The sequence below is a fragment of the Capra hircus genome, chromosome 11, assembly GCF_001704415.2.
Source record: "Capra hircus breed San Clemente chromosome 11, ASM170441v1, whole genome shotgun sequence".
In the NCBI taxonomy this organism is placed as follows: Eukaryota; Metazoa; Chordata; class Mammalia; order Artiodactyla; family Bovidae; genus Capra; species Capra hircus.
The window spans coordinates 29517437-29535518 of NC_030818.1; the positions used below are offsets into that span (position 1 = coordinate 29517437).

General features: G+C 50.8%; 1 protein-coding gene across 1 annotated transcript in view; it reads right to left on the bottom strand.

Annotated features, from left to right (window-relative positions):
• The window catches only part of KCNK12 (potassium two pore domain channel subfamily K member 12), a 50776-nt gene extending 34369 nt beyond the window's left edge, over positions 1–16407 (bottom strand). The window contains exon 1 of the mRNA XM_018055202.1: positions 15991–16407. Within this exon, the coding sequence (XP_017910691.1) occupies positions 15991–16381 (391 nt within the window). The 5' untranslated portion in view covers positions 16382–16407. The remainder of the gene's footprint in view (positions 1–15990) is intronic.

An 18082-nucleotide genomic window follows, 5' to 3' on the forward strand; every position in this document is an offset into this window, starting at 1 on the left:
CCTGCATATAGGTTTCTCAAGAGGCAGGTCAGGTGGCCTGGTATTCCCATCTCTTTCAGAATTTTCCACAGTTCATTGGAAAAACATTTAAAAAGATATAAACCAGGGATTTAGAAGAAGGTGAAGGTGATGCTGACAAAGATGTCATGAATTAAGGTCACTGCTACACATCAATGTCCTTTGTGTTCAGGCCAGCCTCCCTCAGTGCCTTTCTTACCTGCTGGGCGCAGAAGCTGCCCCCAGCCATCTCTGAGCAGTGGTTGGGGTTGGGGAGGTCTGCCCTGTTGAATTCTGCTTTGGAGGAGGGGCTTTCTCATCCAGACTCAGCCTGACTTCACTCTCTACCTCCTGGACAGCTGCAGCATCCTCAACTCCCTTCCCCCTATTATTAGACGTGCACACAAATCTCCAGATGCATCACAGAGATCCCCAGGCCCACAGCTAGCCCCTTTCCTTAGATCTTCACATGTGACTTTGATGTTAAGAAACTGAGGAGGAACAGAGGATGAGAACCAAGGTTGGTAGGGGTCCACACTGAGTCAAGTTGAATGCCAGTCACTAGACCCTGCCATTTGGCTCTGACATCTCTCACGCTTCCTCTTCTTTCCAAAGGCCACAGGATCCCTGGCCCTTATCGCTATCCCCCTCCACTCAAATCACTCTGCTCACAAGTATTTAGCATCTGGGGCTGCCACAGTAACAAATGAACACCACTTACTGACCTATTATGTGCCCAATTATGTGGGTCCTTCCCACGACTGCATAAGAGAGATGTCATTGTGAGAAAGATTTGTACACAGCTGCTAAGTTAGATGTGCCAAATTCTGCTCTTTGTCCACAGTGCACACACCAGTGGCTGTAAAACAAGAGCTATCATATATCATGAGCCACTTAGAGCTAATGAAGAAATAATACACATTGGCAATCCCTTTGATTGAGTTTGGAATCACATAGCAGTTCAGAGATGAATATTACAAACGCAAGGATTTGCCACCTTAGAGACACATAAGCTCCCCATAAACTGAATGGGACAGCTGGTAGTGGGCTGATTTAAATGTTCAAAGTGAACAGCCAAAATAAGGGACTTCACAATTATCTGGTTGTTTCCAGGCCGTTTACAGACCAACAATTTAGACTAACTAGATTGCCTGATTTAATAGCATAACTATATAGTGACTAATCAGCCAGAATGTTCTTCTCAAACACTCATCATCACATTATATTCCTGCTCAAGAACGTGTATTGGCCCCTTAATGCTCCTCATGCCAAATCTAAGGCATTTCTGCCCAGCTTTCAATATGACCTCTGTTAAGACCTAAACCTACTAAACAGTTTTACCAGTTGCTCATCCTCAACATGCCTAAGGCAGCCCGGTCCTGATCTTGCCAGCACACTGCTCCCCCAGGCCTACCAAGAGAGGTGGGATCAGACGCACTGGAATGAGCAAAGGATCTGGGGTTCAGCTTTGCCACTCGCTGTGTGATACCAGCCAAATTATTAATAAAAACACTAACTCATAAATGCCGGGACCAGATAAAGCACCTATATTCATGGTCTCATATAATTCTCCCAACAACCATGTGAGATAGACACTGTTTTATTCCCCTTTTGTAGATGCTAAAACAGAAGCTTTAAAAGTTTGTTCGTTTGTTTAACAAACACCAGGTGCTGTGCTGTGCACTGAGAATATAACAGTAGATGAGACAAGACCTCTGTTCTCATAGAGCAGGGAGTGGCCAGAGGCCATGCAATAAACAAGTAAATACAGGAAGTGGATGATTTAGGAAAGTGGTATATACTCTAATAAGACAGCAGTGGGATGAACAGCAGCTGGAGGTGAGTGGGCGGCACTATTGTAGTCAGGTGGTTAGAGAAGGCTCCTCAGGGGTGACATTTTCATTTTAGATGTCGAAGCATGAATGTTGTTGAGAAGTCAGCTATGTCGAGGGGACATCTAGGGAACAGGGCTCCAAGCAGCAGAAACAGCAAATGCAATGAAGTCTAACAAGTCTAATTTGGCCACAGTGAGCTGAGCAAAGGGGAGAGCAGTACCAGTGAGGCCCAGAGGAGGCAGTGCCAGGTCACTCAGGGCCTTGTGGGTCACGATGAAGAGACAGATTTCCTGACACAGGAAGTCATTGGCAGGTTTCAAATAAGGGAAGGACTTGACTGATTCATACTTTTAAAGATCTCTTTGTGGACTTCCCTGGTGGTCCAGGGGTGAAGAATCCACTTTCCAACACAAGGGTCATGGGTTCAGTCCCTGATCGGGGAACCAAGATCCTCCACACACTGAGGATCTTTAGCACACCACAACTGGAGAAGCCTGCACACTGCAATGAAGCCAAAAAAGAAAAAAAGATCTTTTTGGCTGCTGTGTGGAAAAGAGGTCAAAAAGCAGAGAGGAAGCTGGAGGATTCGTTGGGAGACTGATTTGGTTGTCCCAGCAACATATGATATGATGATTGTGATCAAAGTAGCCCAGTGGTGACAGGCACGGAGACAGGAGATGGAGGTGGGGAAACGTTGACCAAAATCATCAACCAGGCACAGTGACAACCACTTGCTGAGTAGTCTCACAACAGGAGGTCCCAATAAGGAACATGGTGCTGCTGTCAAAGACTAACCAGAATTTGGGAGGGACCAAAAGAAGGAGGAGATAGCCAACTTCCCAGATTCCTTCGCACTGGAATCCATCCTGGCTGAGGGATGCATGTGCCACCAGGGAGGACCCTGAGTCAGACCAAATATGGGCACAGGCAAGATGAGTGGCCTGAGACAACCCGGAAGCTAACCCATCACCATAAAACCTGAGGCTCTGAGCCACATGGCAGAGCAGTTCTCCTGGGCTCCTTACCCTGCTGCTCTCTAACTAGGTGCCCCTGTCCAATAAAGTCTCTTTCTTCATCAGCACATGTATCTCCTTGGACAGTTCATTTCCAAGTGTTAGATAAGAGTCCACTCTTGGGCTCTGGAAGGGTCCCCCCTCCTGCAACAAAACTGGAGCATATTCTGCAGACTGAGCTGACCCAATTTGATGACGAATACGGAAGATTAGAGAGAAAGAAATCAGGACAGCTCCTTATGAGGGCGCCAATGGTTGAGACGTAGAAGACTGGAATAGAGCAGAAACCAAGAGTTCTACTTTGGTCTTCTTAAACTTTGATACATACTAGACCTCCACGCAGAGATGCCAGTTAGGTTGTTGGACCTCCAGTCTTGAAATATAGTGTGGAAGATTGGGGTTTTCATCTAGAAGTCATCAGAAGATAGATGGGGTTTAAAGTCAACAGTGTTGAAGGGGCTCAAAGAATGTTACCCCAAAATATTCAGCATTGGCATAAGGATTATTCTGAGCTAGAGGCAATAGAGAAACAACACACACAGGAAAAGCTCTCCACCCTTCCCTATAAGCCCAAAGGTAAGGTATAAATTTTCCTTTGTGAAGGTGTCCCCCCTCCTCTCAACTATAGCAGGAAAGAAGAACAACTCTTAATCACCAGAGACACTTCTCACCCCAAGACTGCAAGAGATGGAGTCTGCACAACAAAGCTTAGTAAAATAACCCTTACCTTCCATTGAAAAAGGTTTTTTTGAAAGTGTTAGTCACTCAGTCATGTCCTATTCTTTATGACCCCATGAACTGTAGCCTGCCAGGCTCCTCTGTCCATAAATTTTCCCCATATATTTACCTTCTCACAGCCTATTGCTCCTAGAAGCCCAAACGCTTCTCTGTTCCTTATTATTTCTCCACAATTTACAGCTTTGTTAAAATGGCATATAAGCCCCAGGCTTAATTGCTCCTTCTTTGGGTCTTCAATTCTTTTCTATAAAGGCCTCCATATGCATACATAATAAGCCTTTTCTTATGTTCGTCTCTTTCATCAGTTTAATTTGCAGTACTCCAGGTTTAGAACCTAAGGGGACAGAAGAAAAAAGTTTTCCTCTCCTACAGGTTGAGTGACAAGGTCTGGAAAGAGAATCCAGGGAGAAAGGGACCCTCTAACAATAAGACAGCAGAGAGGAGAGGTTTCAGCAAAGGAGACTGGATGGCAGCCAGTGAGGGTCAAGAAGTGCATGGTGCCTCAAAAGCAAAGAGAAAAGAGGATTTCAGGGAGGAAAGACCAGTGGTGTCAAATGTTGCTGAGATGCTGAGTAAGATGAAGACGGGGAAGTCATCACTGGAATTATAGAAAGGAGGCCATGGGGGATCTTACAAGAGCATACTCAGTGGAAATATCGGGCTGGACTCTGGTTTGAGGTGGATCCGGTGGAGGAAGACAGATGTTGACTACTCTTTTGAGATGTTTGCCTGTAAAAAGGAGCAGCGAAATGGGGAGGTAGCTGGAGGATGATGCAAAGGGTCAAGGGAGGGGTCTATTAAGAAGGAAGAAAATACAGCATGTTTGCATACTGGAGGACAGACCAACAGTGCCTGGTGTGTGTAACGGCAAAAACAAAGTCTTTGAGAAAGCTGGACAGGATGAGACCCAGTGAGGCAGGCATTTGAAAGTGGGCAGTCCATCTGCTGTTTTAAGGGAGAGGCAGCTCCACATGATGAACGGATTTGGAATTGTAAAGATGAAAGAGTCTCTGTGTGATTACTTTTATTTTCTCAATGAAGTGTGAGCAGAGAGTGAGGGGTGTGGGAGGCTAGGAAGTCAGCCTCCCTGGGAAGAAGAGGAATAAGCGGTGAACTGACACAGTAGGAAGATAGGAGGAGGGTCTGCCAGGATGGAGTATCTGGCTGGTCCCCAGGGTCATTAATTTAAAGTTGGACTGGTCAGCATCACATGGAGCAGGTTGGGCACAGGTAAGGAATGGGTGGAAAGCTGGTATTTTGATGGTACCAGGGTAGGTATAGGGACCCAATGCAGGGAGAGAGGGGCAAGGAGGCTAGGGGTCCTTGCAGAGAGAGTGAATCTAGGGGTTAGGAAAGAAAGGAGGGCCCAAAGGAAATGATGGAAACCTCAGAGTAGGAGACTACAGGTTTGGGGTCTGAGGAATCCTATATTGGGGCAACAGAGGATGTGAGTAGAAAAGTGGGAGGTGGTGACCAGAAGGTGGGCTTTGAAGGCAGCGCAGCTCACTAGTCATAGCTTTGAAGGCAGTGCAGTTCACTGGTCATGGATGGAACAGAGGACTTGCTGGAGGGGGATAGAGGAAAACACTGCTATAGATGAGATGGTCAAAGAATGTGAGGCTGGAGTCTTGGATGGGTCATGCCTGGGAGATTGGACAGGGGTGGAGATGAAGGCAGTGAGCCGGACTTCTTAAGTGAGTGGTTAGGAGATGTTCCCTGGCAACCCCACTAGTGAATGACAGAGCTGGAATCCTAAGGCAGGCCAGGGTCCTCGGCACTTGCCCGTAATCACTACACTACCCTGAAACCTGCGTCTTGGTGATACAAATTTATTCATTCTTAACATGGAGGCACCTACAGGACCAGCCTGCCTGGCTGAATAATGCACAGCAATGAGCTTTATAATGCACTTTCCCCATGCTGGGCATATGCTCTGTTGGTTGGACCACTCCAGCGGACCTGAGCAACTCCAGTCGGAACAAGGCACACCTCTCACATCAGCTCTTGAAATCCATGCCTCTGAACTGCCCACTGGTCAAGTGTAACGTTTGCGAATTTGACCAGAACCCCTTGACTTTAGGGACTGGGCTGCTCAGAGATCTGGGGTCTGTGTAGCAATGGCAGTAAGGGGATTTGATGTGGTTGCTGGCTTCCTGACACACCGGCTGCGTGCTCCATCTCACTTGAAATGCACTGGTGTCCCTGGCTACTTACAGACTCACCAGAGTGAATCCCTCTGCAAACTGAAACTTTCTTTTACAAAGTGAATCTGATTAAGTGGAGATTTTCGTATTTTACTTTTTTGTTAAACTGGTGTCTAAGTAGAGTTGAAAATCTTGGAAATGACCAATTATTCAAATTTATGTTCATTCCACAAGTATTCATGGAGCCCCTCCCTCCCATGTGCCAAGCCCGGTGCCAGGCATGGGGAGGTGGAGCAGAGAACAGGAGAGAGAGGCTCTGGATATTGGGAAGGTCAGGCCCTGCAGTTCCACTCAACATGGGCAGTTTTGTGTTTTCTTTTCCCTCCCTGGCCGGGGCTGTCCCTGCAGCTTTTCTGGCAGGTCCTGGTGTGAGCAGCTCACCACGAGGTGTTCAGAATTCAGAACACTTGGCAGCAAGGGGATGAGATCGTGGCCATTTGGAAAGGATTAGGGAGAAGTCACGCGGAGTGCGATTTGAGGCTTATGTTTATTTCAACTGTAACTTTCCAGAAAGCTGGGACACCCCATTCCAATAAAAGCTTTCCCAAGTATTTTTAGAGGCATTGTTATGGTGCTCGGCTGTGTGGATGAGGTGTTTTCTGGATTTGTGGAACTGCATTTAGTTACTTATAAAACTTCTGTTCAATTTATGAGCCAACATCTGGTTTCTAAGGGGTGTGCCACGGGCTAGTGATGGAGAAGGTAGAGAGGTTGAACTGAGAGGCAGAATTCAGCACGGCTTCCTTGTGGCCAGAAGCTGCAGCGACAGCCAGGGCCAGATGGGCCATCTGGGTTGGTGGGAGAGCTGGGACCAGAAGCCTGGCTTCATTGTTCAGAACTGAACTTTTCCCACCACTCCTGGGGCACTGGGGCTGAGGCTCAGAATCAGCTGGTTTGGTTTCACTCCAGTAATTCTGCCGGGCCCCAGGCAGGGTAGGACAAGGACCCGGCTGACTCAGAGAGCCACGGAGACAGCACTGTTCGCCAGGGGAGCCCCAGCCAGAGCGAGCTGGCTGTCTGCTGCACACCTGCCAGCCACTGAGAGATCGTTAAACCAGTGGCCTGGCAGAAGGGCCAGTGCACAGCCAGCCCCTCTGGCTCCACAGGGCAGGGAGGGAAAGGCAGGCACTGGGAGGTTCCTGGAGCCCAGCCTGCACCCAGCTTTTTCCACTCTCTTTTTATTATTTCCAGCAGTCCAAGGTTTTCAGTTACTCACACTCATTTATTCATTCCATCCATTCAACATACGTTGATTAATCGCCGACTTTGTGCCAAGCATTCTGCTCCATGATTTGCAGAAACTACCTCTTTGCTTTTTAATTATCTCCATCTCCAAACACGGTGCCCACTTCATAGTAGTCATTCAATGCATGGCTGCTGCCATATGGCTATCACTGTCATTAACTAGCGGTGACAGGCAAGATTAAGACAGGGCTCCTGACCTGGAGGAAGGAGAAAGGACACCTACTGGGTTCTGGGTCCTGTGCCAGACTTTGCTATACCTTATCCCACTGCACAGAGGCTGGCATTATTGCCAGGGAAACTGGCATAGAAACAGATAATGACCACGTGTCTTGGGGCAGTAAGAGGGGCTCCTAGAAGGTCTTGCTCTCATGGTCTCATCTGAGCTGCAGCTTGAAAACCAAGTTCATTTGGTGGAAAACGGAAAGAAAGGGAAGACCATCCAGGTGGAGAAAACAGCATGAGCAATGGCCTGGAGCCTGAACGCGCCTGGAGTTCAGGGGTGGGGCTGTGTGGGGTGGCCGGAAGTTGAGAGTGGCTAGAGTCGGGGGTGCACCGGTGGATCCTTGGTTTCATGCATTCCCTCAATGTCTAAGCAGGTCTGCCTCTAAGACATGACCTTGGATAGTCCTGAGCTGGCCATGTCCCCAGACTTTCCTGGCTGGTGTCCTCAAGTGCGGACCTTCGGGTTATTTGCTTTTCTGTTCCCACCTCTCCTTGGCCACCGCTGCTATCCCAAGTACAAGGCTGAGGGCCCTCAGGTCATGAGGTCCTTTCTCTGGGCAGGAGCTTGGTGCAATGGGCCCTGAACGTTCCCATCAACACAGCTTCTAGAGTTGTAGTGAGCTCTGCACAGAGTACCATGTTCATCCACACTCTTGCCTGCCTGCAGCCTCCCTCAGAAAGGATGCGCGGGGGTGTGGGGTGGAAAGCAGGCAGCCCTCAGCTCAGCGTAGCCACTGGGGCTACAAGGAGCACAGCAGAACCAAATCCAAATCCCTAAACTGTGCCTGAGCCCTTGCTGACACAGCCTCACATTCACTTCCTTTGCCCCCACTACCCAGCAGACCCTAGACTGGGCTGGGACTTGCCTCCCTCTGTGGCTGTGCATGGCTCGGGGCAACAGAGAGGTTGTTGCGCAGTCAGGGCTCCTGAATCCTCTATCCTGCCACTGATTTCTTTGCTGTGTAATCCTAGGCAACTTGCTTAACCTCTCTGAGCTGTCTCATCATCTGTGAAATGGGAATACAGCATTCTCTTTGCTGTTCTGGGATTTGGGGAAAGATTCCTGAGTAAACATAGGTAAAAACACTGTAAACGCACAAACATAACACATGTGCTTGGGGGGTGGGTGATAATCAAAGAGATCAGAGATGCTTCAGTTACCCTCTGCTCCCTCCTGGCAGGGTGCTGTCTGGAGAGGGAACGTGCTGGCAGGCTCTGCAGCCTCGCCTCTCCTGCCCTAGACCTGGGGAGGCTGTCTCCACCCTTCGAGGGAGCTGAGGAGCCCCAGGGTGAAGGGAGTAGCAGCACCCTGGCTCCCCCCACAATGGGGTGACACCATAATGCCATCCTACAACTGCCTCTCCGCACGGTCCCAACACCAGACCCGCCTCAGAGAAGCATGGTGAGGCCTGGCCTGAGCCATGTTTGGTCTCTCTGCTGGTCTCAGCTCCACTACCTCCGCCTAAGCCCAGGCTCTGCCAAGAGGCCCCAGCCCACCAAACCCAGAGGGTGGGCAGCGGGGGATAGAGGGTGGCTTCCCAGGGCTCTGCTTGAGGGGTGAGGACCAGAGACACAGCAGGGACCCCATCTAAATCACCATTCGGCCCCTCGTTCAGTTATTCACCAATCTTCTTTTAAAAGATCAAACAGCACACACACGAGGCATTAAAAATGCCAGTTGAAGACCCAAAGAAAATGCATTTTAAAGAGCACCCTCCCAGGTCAGTTATGTAACAGCATCAGACAGCAATGCGCCCCAGAGATAGTGGCCCATGAGAGGGTGGTAGCTGCCACAGGGCAGGGGCAGCGAGACCCAGAGGGCTGGACGCAGAACGGTGGGTCAGGGCTGGACGCAGCTTCCCTTTGCGCAAGGGGGCAGTGCAGGGCTCGCCCATGAAGCTCACTCTGTTCTGAGGGGCTGATGCTTTCTGAGGGCTTGCCAGGCACTGCACACACAGATTAGCTCCTTCTTCCCTGTGGGCGCCCATGGGCAGGGAGCATTGCTATCCTCACTTTTCAGAGGAGGAAACTGGGGTGAGAAGAGGCTTGCCCTCTCACTAAGAGCGGATGGCCCGGAAGTGGCAGAATTGGGACCGGGACCCAGTCTGCAGAGTTGGTGTGCTTAGCCTGCACTGAGTGCACCAGAGGATGTGAGCGAGCAGCCCTCCCAGATATGAGAACATCAGAGCTGGAAGGCACCCGGGTGACCCCAGTACTCCCTACTTTTAGGAATGAAGACACTGTGGCCCCACCTGGTGACCGGTCCTGCTCACAGCTGTGCAGCCAGCGAGGGGCAGAGCGGGTCTAGGCTGCAGTCCCTGACTCACTGCTGCTTCTTTACACCCATGCTGCGTCCAGTGCAGTCTGGGAACCGAGAATATGGGCATCTCTGGGAGCTAGTGAGGAATGCAGAGTCTCAGGGTCCACCCAGACCTCCTGAAACCGACACTCGTACTATGATCAGAGCTAGTAATTTGGATACTGTCTTGATTGAGAAGCACTGCTCTGTGTGGCCCACCTTCTTGGTCGGCAGTATCTGTTACTGGGAAAATAATGCCGTTGTGTCCAGACACTGTAAGACTTCAGCTACTGTCTGTTTTCTGTAATAGGTGGCTTGCTGCTTTTTGTTGACAAAAAGGTATAAATGCTTGGGGAAAGTTCTAGAGGATTTTTACAGTGTTATGCAGCTGGAATATTCTAGAGATAGGTATTTGCTCCATGTGGCACAATTCTGGGTCAGTCCAGGCTGGGGTCCTTGGGCACAGTCAGGACCAAAGGGACGCACCCCCTCCATCAGCTGGCTTGGCCCAGAAGTGGTGGCAGACATCCCTGGGAACACAGGGGACGGGAAGGAAGAGGCCCCAGGTATTCCCTCTCTGTCTTTGATGGCTGGGAAGCTGCTCCTGTTTTCCTTCCTGCCCTTCTCCACTCACCCAAATTTCCCAAAGAACGTGGCCCTCAGTAAAGCATGGGAGGCTGAAGATGCTGAAGCCACTGCCTTGTTCAGGGGTCAGCTCAGTCCCAGGGACTGAGAGCAATCCTGGAGAAAACCAAGTGGACCTGTGGCTGTTTCCATGGAGCAATTTGCTGGGTAACTGTCTCTTCTAGCCTCTGTAGAGGTTGTAGGCTCAGCTCAGGAGAGATCAGACAGTCCTTCACTCCAAAGGGACTGACCCCAAGAGCCAGGGATGAAGAGGGCAGTGTCTCCTAACTATCAATTTCACTGCTGGAATTCAACCCAAGGAGATATTGCATGAAGGAAAGGCCATCTACATAAAGACAATCACTGTGGTATTACTCAAAATAGCCCCCCAAACAGAACCACAGCCAGATACCCAACAACAGAGGTAATAAATTATAGCACACCGTTTAGATAGAATATTAGGCACTCATTAAAGTTAGCACGCGGTGCTTCCCTGGTGGTCCAATGGTTAAGAATCCATCTTACAAGGCAGGGGATACTGGTTCAATCTCTGGTCTGGGAACCCAGACCAGAGCAACTACGCCCCTGCGCCACAGCTACTGAGCCTGTGCCCTAGAGCCCACAAACCGCAACCACTGAGCCCATGCACTGCAACTCCTGAAGCCCATGCACCAGAGCCTGTGCTCCACACTAAGAGAGAAGCCACCCCAAGGAGAAACCAGCAAACCACAGTGAAGAGTAGCCCTGCTCGCTGCAACTAGAGAAAGTCCACGTGCGGCAACGAAGACACACCATGGCTAAAAAATACATAAATAAAATTAGTGTGTGAAGGACACGTGGAAAGATGGAAACAACACTGATGATATTATGAAGTGTTAGACCAAAAGCAGCTCAGCACTTGTCAATTCGTTTCCTTTCATTCTCCTACAAAAGAAAGAACTGCAAGGGACCTTGCAAAAATGAAAACAGTTATATGAGGGCAGAGTATTATGAGTTATCATAATTATTGACTATTTACGATGTGCTGGGTCCAGTGCTGGTTGCTGAGGAAGGAGCAACGAATTAGAATGCATTTTCCTCGCTGTCCATCTAGAGTTTCAAATCTAATGATGGATTCCTCCCCCAAGATGTCCTTCAAAGTTGTCACAGCGTCATCTTCCAAAAAAAAAAAAAAAACTGATGAGAGAAATAAGCAAAGAAAGGTGCTCCTCTCCTTCTGAGTAATGTATTTCACTCCTGGCATCAGAGCCAGCTCCAGCTGGATTACATACATGTCAGAAGAAAACCAAATGTAAATGGGGGTAGTGGCATTTCGGTCTTATAATGTCTTAGTTTCCTTTGAAACAAAAACATTTTAAAAACTCCATGTTAAAAAGGAAGAAAAAAGTTAGAACTTGTTACTAATCTTGCAGTTGAATAATTAAGTATGCCTAATTCTGAAAGTAGCAAGCTGAATTATGCAGTGCCAAAAGTGCCATCTCTAATACCTACACCATCCCGGCTACAGCACCGTGGTTTTAGCTTTACAGCTCAAATACGCTGCCAGAAAACCTAATAAAAGGAAGCAAAAATATTTCTCTTTATATCAAGCTGCCATTTGAGAGAGACTTTTAAATATGTTCTTCCCTATGTGTAAATCTGACTGCAGTTGCATAATTAAAACCCCAGCGGAGAGTTTCCTTTTAATCTTTTCAAAGTAAACCAATAAAACATCCTTTAGGATGTGAAATGACGGATTAATACTCTTTCTATATTTGAGTATCATTCACCTAGGGGCTGCCTCCAAGAATACGGTGTAGTATTAAAGAACACCAGTTACTGTCTTTATCTTCAGGACTTCAAGTTATCATGGGAGATGCAGATAACAACATGCCAAAGGCAAGACAGGCATGGTTGTGAGTTCTGCTTGCTTAGGATTTTGTTAAATGGAGGAATGAATAACTGGATGCATTTACATTAAAGCAAACTTGATTTCATCTCCTTGGGAATATGTCATAGAGCATAAACGGGAGAAATAATTGCCCAGGATTTCAGTTCAGTGTAAGCAATCAATATGAATAATTTAGACCACAAAGTGGATTTTCATTTTACTTGAGCTATTCAGACTGAATTTCTATTCAGCCTCAACTACTACTGAACAATCACTGGCAAATCTTCCCACTGGGTCTATGTTGCGTGGACACACATGTGTTTCACAATTGCAAATTACCTAGCTCCAGATATGGGCCTTGTTCAAGCCAACTGTCAGGGCAAATATTGCCCCTCATCAGCACGTTTCATCTAACCTGAGTATACACAGTCACGCCTGAGTTTTCACACACACACACACACACACACACACACACACACACACACACTGGTGCAAAAGAAGGCAGAGAGCAAGTGGCTACTGTTCTTGGAACAGAATTCACCCAAGTGTCTCCTACTCGCTAGCGTTTCTGCCTCTGACCTTCTTGGTGCTGGCTCTTGTCTTCCCAGCTGTCTAAGACTTGCCAGATGCTTCTTTCTAGCCTGTCTGACCTCTAAGATGTGTCTGATCCTTCAAGCTCTCTCTGGACTTAATTGTTGGCCTGACCAACAGACCAGTCCGTATGGTCAGCCCTGCTGTGGTGTCAGACACACACACACATTATCAAATACTTCAGCCTCAAACAAGAATGTGCCCACCAATTATATGAACGAAACTGGTGGAATAAACACAGCATAACTTGGATTCTGGACCCAGCTGAACACATAATTAACTGTGACCTGAGACAGATCCCTTAACACTCTGAGCCACATGGGACTGGACCAAACGCCTCCTCCTTGTTCCAATCATCATCAGTGAGGCTAGCCAAGATGTGGCGCCCACGAACACTGCAATTCAGCTGCCCTGGTTGGAATGTGCTTCAACCCTTGCCTGGTAGAATAAGCTTTAACCTTTCAAAATATAGCACTCAGGGCCTGATGTACACATTATATCATAATATATCATATTTATGGGATAAATGATGGCACAGTTTTCTACACTAAGGTCTAGACAAATCTGTTAGCTGGTCTACACAATACAAGAAAACGTCCATATTGCTGCATGGACCGTACACATTGTGAGATTCAAATAAAACTTAGTGCATGCTAATCTTCCTCTTCACTGGGTGAGATGGTAGATATCAAATCCTGACAGCCCATTTTGGACTCAGCTTTGACTCCCTGAGCTGCTGAATCCATAAAAGCATCAGTAGTGATAATCATTCTCTCTGAAGACTCAGGGTATTTAAGGGAAAGGAACTATATAAACAGAAGTGAAACTGACGTATGTAGGTCTTTACTTAAATTTCATCCAAGTACATTTTTGCAAAAGAAGACTGAAATAAAAATCATGCTACTTCAGGATTCAGCAGAACTTATCTAACTGCCTGAGACCACAACAGCAGGTGGATCACTGGCAGAGACCCAGCTACCTACGTGGCCCTCTTGGCACCTCTGCAAAGGGGGCTAGTTGAATGCTGAGCTGTTCACCAGCTGATTCTGGTCCCTAAGTGCAGCTCTTATCGGAGATGAATGTCTCTCTGCAGCAGAATTTGGAAACAATGTGCTGGGTCATTTGTAACATAGCCACAAGCTTCAGCATAGTCCTCCTACAAGGCTTGCCTACATTCCCAAACACAAATCAAGAAAGAAACATAGTTTCTTTCTGCTTGACTAAAAAACAGCCAATCCTGCCAGTAGATTAAAGGCTCCGCTTGGAACAATTTGCCAACATGTTGACTTAATTTCATGCATAGGGCTGAAGAGAAGCTGTAGAAGCCATGGCTGGGCAGTGAATTAAGCCAGTGAATGAAGAATAAAGAAGGGAGCTCATCAGAAAGGCACAGAGACCACAGGTCCCTGGAATGAGGCCCCATCAAGACGGACTTGAGGCCTGTAGGGGAAGGGGACACTGCTGTCACCTTTTCCCTTAACCAGTGGGTCCCATTAGGAAGCCAAAGTCAGAGCACACCGCCGGGACAGAAATGCTGTGACTGTCCAATATGTGCACAGGTGTGCCTCTAGGTGAAAGCAAATGGGTGTGTTTAAAAGAGGAAGAGCATAAATCAATAATGAGCTATGAACACATGATGTCATCAGGACTAAGCATCTTTAGCACTTTTAAAGCACTTAAAAAAAACTAGTTGCTATAGCAACTTGATGCAGTTCTTAAAAGGGGATTTTTTTAAGGGGGTCATTTTATATCTTCAATCACCATAACAACATGATATAGCTTTTACAGGGTATTTTAATCCAGTTTGTTTGTGCTTTGGACTTCGGCCATATTTGCCTTTTCTATTTTAAGTCATCAGATCAAACATGACACATGAAAATTCATTGAAAAGAAGTCCTTTCGTAGACTATACATATACGCTCAGAGAGCCATCTCTAGCTGCTCATGTTCTGCACATGGATGCAGTCTTTCTGCCTTCCAGCAGCCATCTGCAATGGCTTACATTGGGCAGTTAGTCCATACCCCATCTCTAAGCTGGTGTACCACTTTCCAGGCCAGAATTCACCCAGAGAAGGCTGCCTACGAAATCCTTCACCTTTCATTCCTGGGAGTCCAGTCCCCTCTGCCAGACCTACCACCAGCAGATAGTGCTCTGGGGTGACTGGAAGCAAGAGCAGCCAAATGTTTTTTTCACCCTGGGCCTCGAAGGAGGAGTGGATGAGACAGAGTCATGCCAAAGTGACAATCTTGTATTTATTCTGCACTCTATACAGTAATGGGAGGAGGTCTGTTTCACATGACACTCAGGGAAATGGGGGGATGGAGAAAGTGGGTAAGAGAAGAGAGACAGAGACAGGGTGGAGTGGGGAGCAGTGGTGGCTCCTGAATCTCTACAGAAGAAGCTCAGAGAAGGGGCAAAGAAGTGGGGGGAGGGGCTTCAAGGAACATTTACACAGCGTTTCTTGCACAGTTACAGAACCATGAGCTGTTTTTACCGAAAATAAGGGGAAGGAATGATGGAAAGTATAGAGAAACTAACCCCTGCATACAAGCTACCCCTTGGTGCCAATATTTATTGGGAAAGATAACAAGGTTACAAAGAAAAGAGGTCAAGAAATTGGAGGGAAATTGCCGGGTGGGTAGTAAGGGCAGAAAACCAGAATCAGAGCAGCTGAAGTCCTGTTCTCCAAGTCTAATGGGCTTTTTGCTCTGGGAAGGGATGGTACAGACTGTAGGAAAAAGGTTGAAGGAGACCTTGGGGATTAGTCTGGAAAATGGTCACCTTTTCCAAGGTAAGGGGTCTAGAGGACTCAGGGAAAACGCGTGGCAAAAGAAAGAAGAAGAGAGGGAAAAGAGAGAAAAACGCTGAGTGGAGAGAGAAAGGGCTTTCCAGATTACCTGGACGAGGAAACCGAGGACCGGGAGCCGCGAGAAATAAGAAGGAAGCCCCAGGCCCCTCATACATACTCTCCCCTGTCCTTTTCAGAAGCGAACACTGAGGCACAGGAGGTTAGGTCACGGAGTTGGCAAGTGCTGGAGTGCAGGCGGCCCCCAGTCTGCCCTCTGCCCAGGTGAGTGTTCTCCCCGTTTGGCCTCTCTGCCAGGCAGTCAGTCACCGCTGGGTAAGCGCCAGTGATGGGACTTTCAGGCCACCTCCCGCGCCGAAAGCCAGTAAAGAAGACGAGGCAGGAAGAGAGGGACTGGCGGGGAGGAGAGGGCGCGATGAAAGTAGGCACTCGGGCGTTAGATGGGAAGACGGAGCCGAGGAACGCGGCTCGAGCCCCGGAGCAGTGGAAAGGGCGGCAGGTGAAAGACGCGGAAAGGAAAGTCGCGCGCCGGGCGCGTAGCTCACCTATGGTCGACACCACTGTGCCCACGAAGTAGAAGGCGCCGGGGAAGTCCCAGCGCGGGCGCAGCGCATCGGCTCGGACGCCGGCTGCCAGCGCGGCCTCGTAGTGCCGGAGGAAGGCGCGCAGCTCCGGCTCGGCCACGCCGTGCGCCGCGCTGAAGTTGCGCAGCGTGGCGCCCCAGCGCGCCCGTGCCTCCGCCTCGCCCGGACTCTCGAGTGCCGAGAAGACGGTGGCGCCCGCCACCAGGTAGAGGCCGATGAGCGCCGCCAGCAGCACGAAGCGGCCCGTGTCCTCGTTGAGGTGTGAGCGGCGGCAGCAGCAGCAACAGCAGGAGGGGCGCGGCAGGCGGCGGCGGCAGCGGCGAGGCGGGGGCCGGGGGCTGCGGGAGGACATGGTCCGGAGCTCAGCCCCGGGGCTGGGGCGGCGCTCGGGGCCCGGGCCGCGACATCCCCCCCGCGGGAGCAGAAACGTGAGGATGGTGACCAGGGGACTGGGGCCGCCGCGGAGCAGCCCGGACGGCAGGGCACCTTCGCCTCCTCCTCGGCGCTCAGGCCGCACACGGGTCCCGCGGCCCTTCGGGCCCCAGAGCTGGGGCGCTCCTCTCCGCGCCCCGACGCCTGGCCGGCTCCCGCGGCTCCTCACCCACCGCCCTCGGGCGCGGGGGTCTCAAGGTAGGCCCCTGCCGCCTTGTGGCCGGAGTCCGCGGGGCCCCGGGCCTCATACTCCTCTCCAGACAGGCCGCAGGCTGCGGGCGGGGCGGGCTCTCGAGCCCGGGCGCCTAGGACTGGGACAGGGCAGCAGGGCGCGGAGAGAGACCCCGGGGGCGTCCCATGAGGCGTTCCCGGCCGAGCGGCTCCCAGACGCAGGCTCCGTGGGCAGTCCAGCTCCCGCCCCCGGGCTTGAGCTGGCGGCGTCGGCTTCGGAGCCTTGGAACCGAGCAGAGTCCGGGGAAGCGCTCCCTTTCCAGCTCCAGCCGGAGAGCCGCCCGCCACCGAGAGGCGGAGTCACCGGCGCCCGGGGCGGGGTGTTGGGGGGGGGGTGGGGAGTAAGGACGGGAGAGAAGGGGTGGGGAGCCGGGCTCCTGCGACGCCTTCCCGGTCGTTCTGGTGACACCAATGCGGGGCACCGAAGCAGGTGTCCGGGCTGTGGTGCAGCTACCACCCCGCCGGAGAACACCGTCCAGTCCTTCCCTGCGCTTTGGCCCCGAAATCCCTCCCTAGGTCCAAGCGGCAGCCAAACTTTGCTCAACTTGACGTTGCCCTGCTGTCTCAGGTGCTGGAGGCCGAAAAACGCTAGTTCCCCAACACCGGGTTCTCGGGCTCCGGTCCGAAGTTTAAGTTCCCTTTCGCTCTCTTCTTCCTGGATCCATCCACAGCGCCCGGCCTCGGCGAGTTCCTTCGGGGGAAAGGATCCTCCTTAGGAGCGGGGGTGGGGTCACTGGGCTCCGGGCGGCGGGAGAACGAGGGCGTCTCCTCCCCCTGCCGACCGAGCGGGCGGCCGGCGTCAGCACCGCGGACAGCGCATCGGTGCCGCAGCCGCGGGGCGGGCGGCGCTCGGGCTGCGGGGACCCGCGGCACCGGCCCAGCCGGTCACCCTGATGCGCTACGCTCCCCAAACCCTCTCTTCCCCTTTCTGCCTCCCGTGTGTCCCCTCGACCCCTAAGGCAGGTGCGGTCGCTGAAGCAGAGTGCTGACAGGGCGGGGACGCTGCAGAATAGAGACGGGGGAGGAGTCAAGCGCGAGTAGGGGACCGAGGTGCCTCGGGAGGAGGGAGCGTTCAGGCCCACCCGGCTGCAGGATCTCCGTTCGTCACCTCTACCCTCTGGTCCTTCGACCCAGGGTGGTGGGGGACCCTGTTTAAGATCCTGGAGGCGGCAGGGTGGGTAGAGGAGATGTAGGGAGAGCTCACTTACCAGCTCCCCCAGGCCAGCAGTGGGAAGGCTGTGTTCTTGAGCCCTGAGGGGGAGGGTGTGTGTCGGGGCCGGATTTCTTCGCCCCTCTCCGCCCCGCCGCAACAGGGGAACACTGTGCGGGGCTCAGCCCTACCGCTGGAGCTTCTTCGCCCAGAAGCAGGCCGGCTTTGCCTGGATCTCTT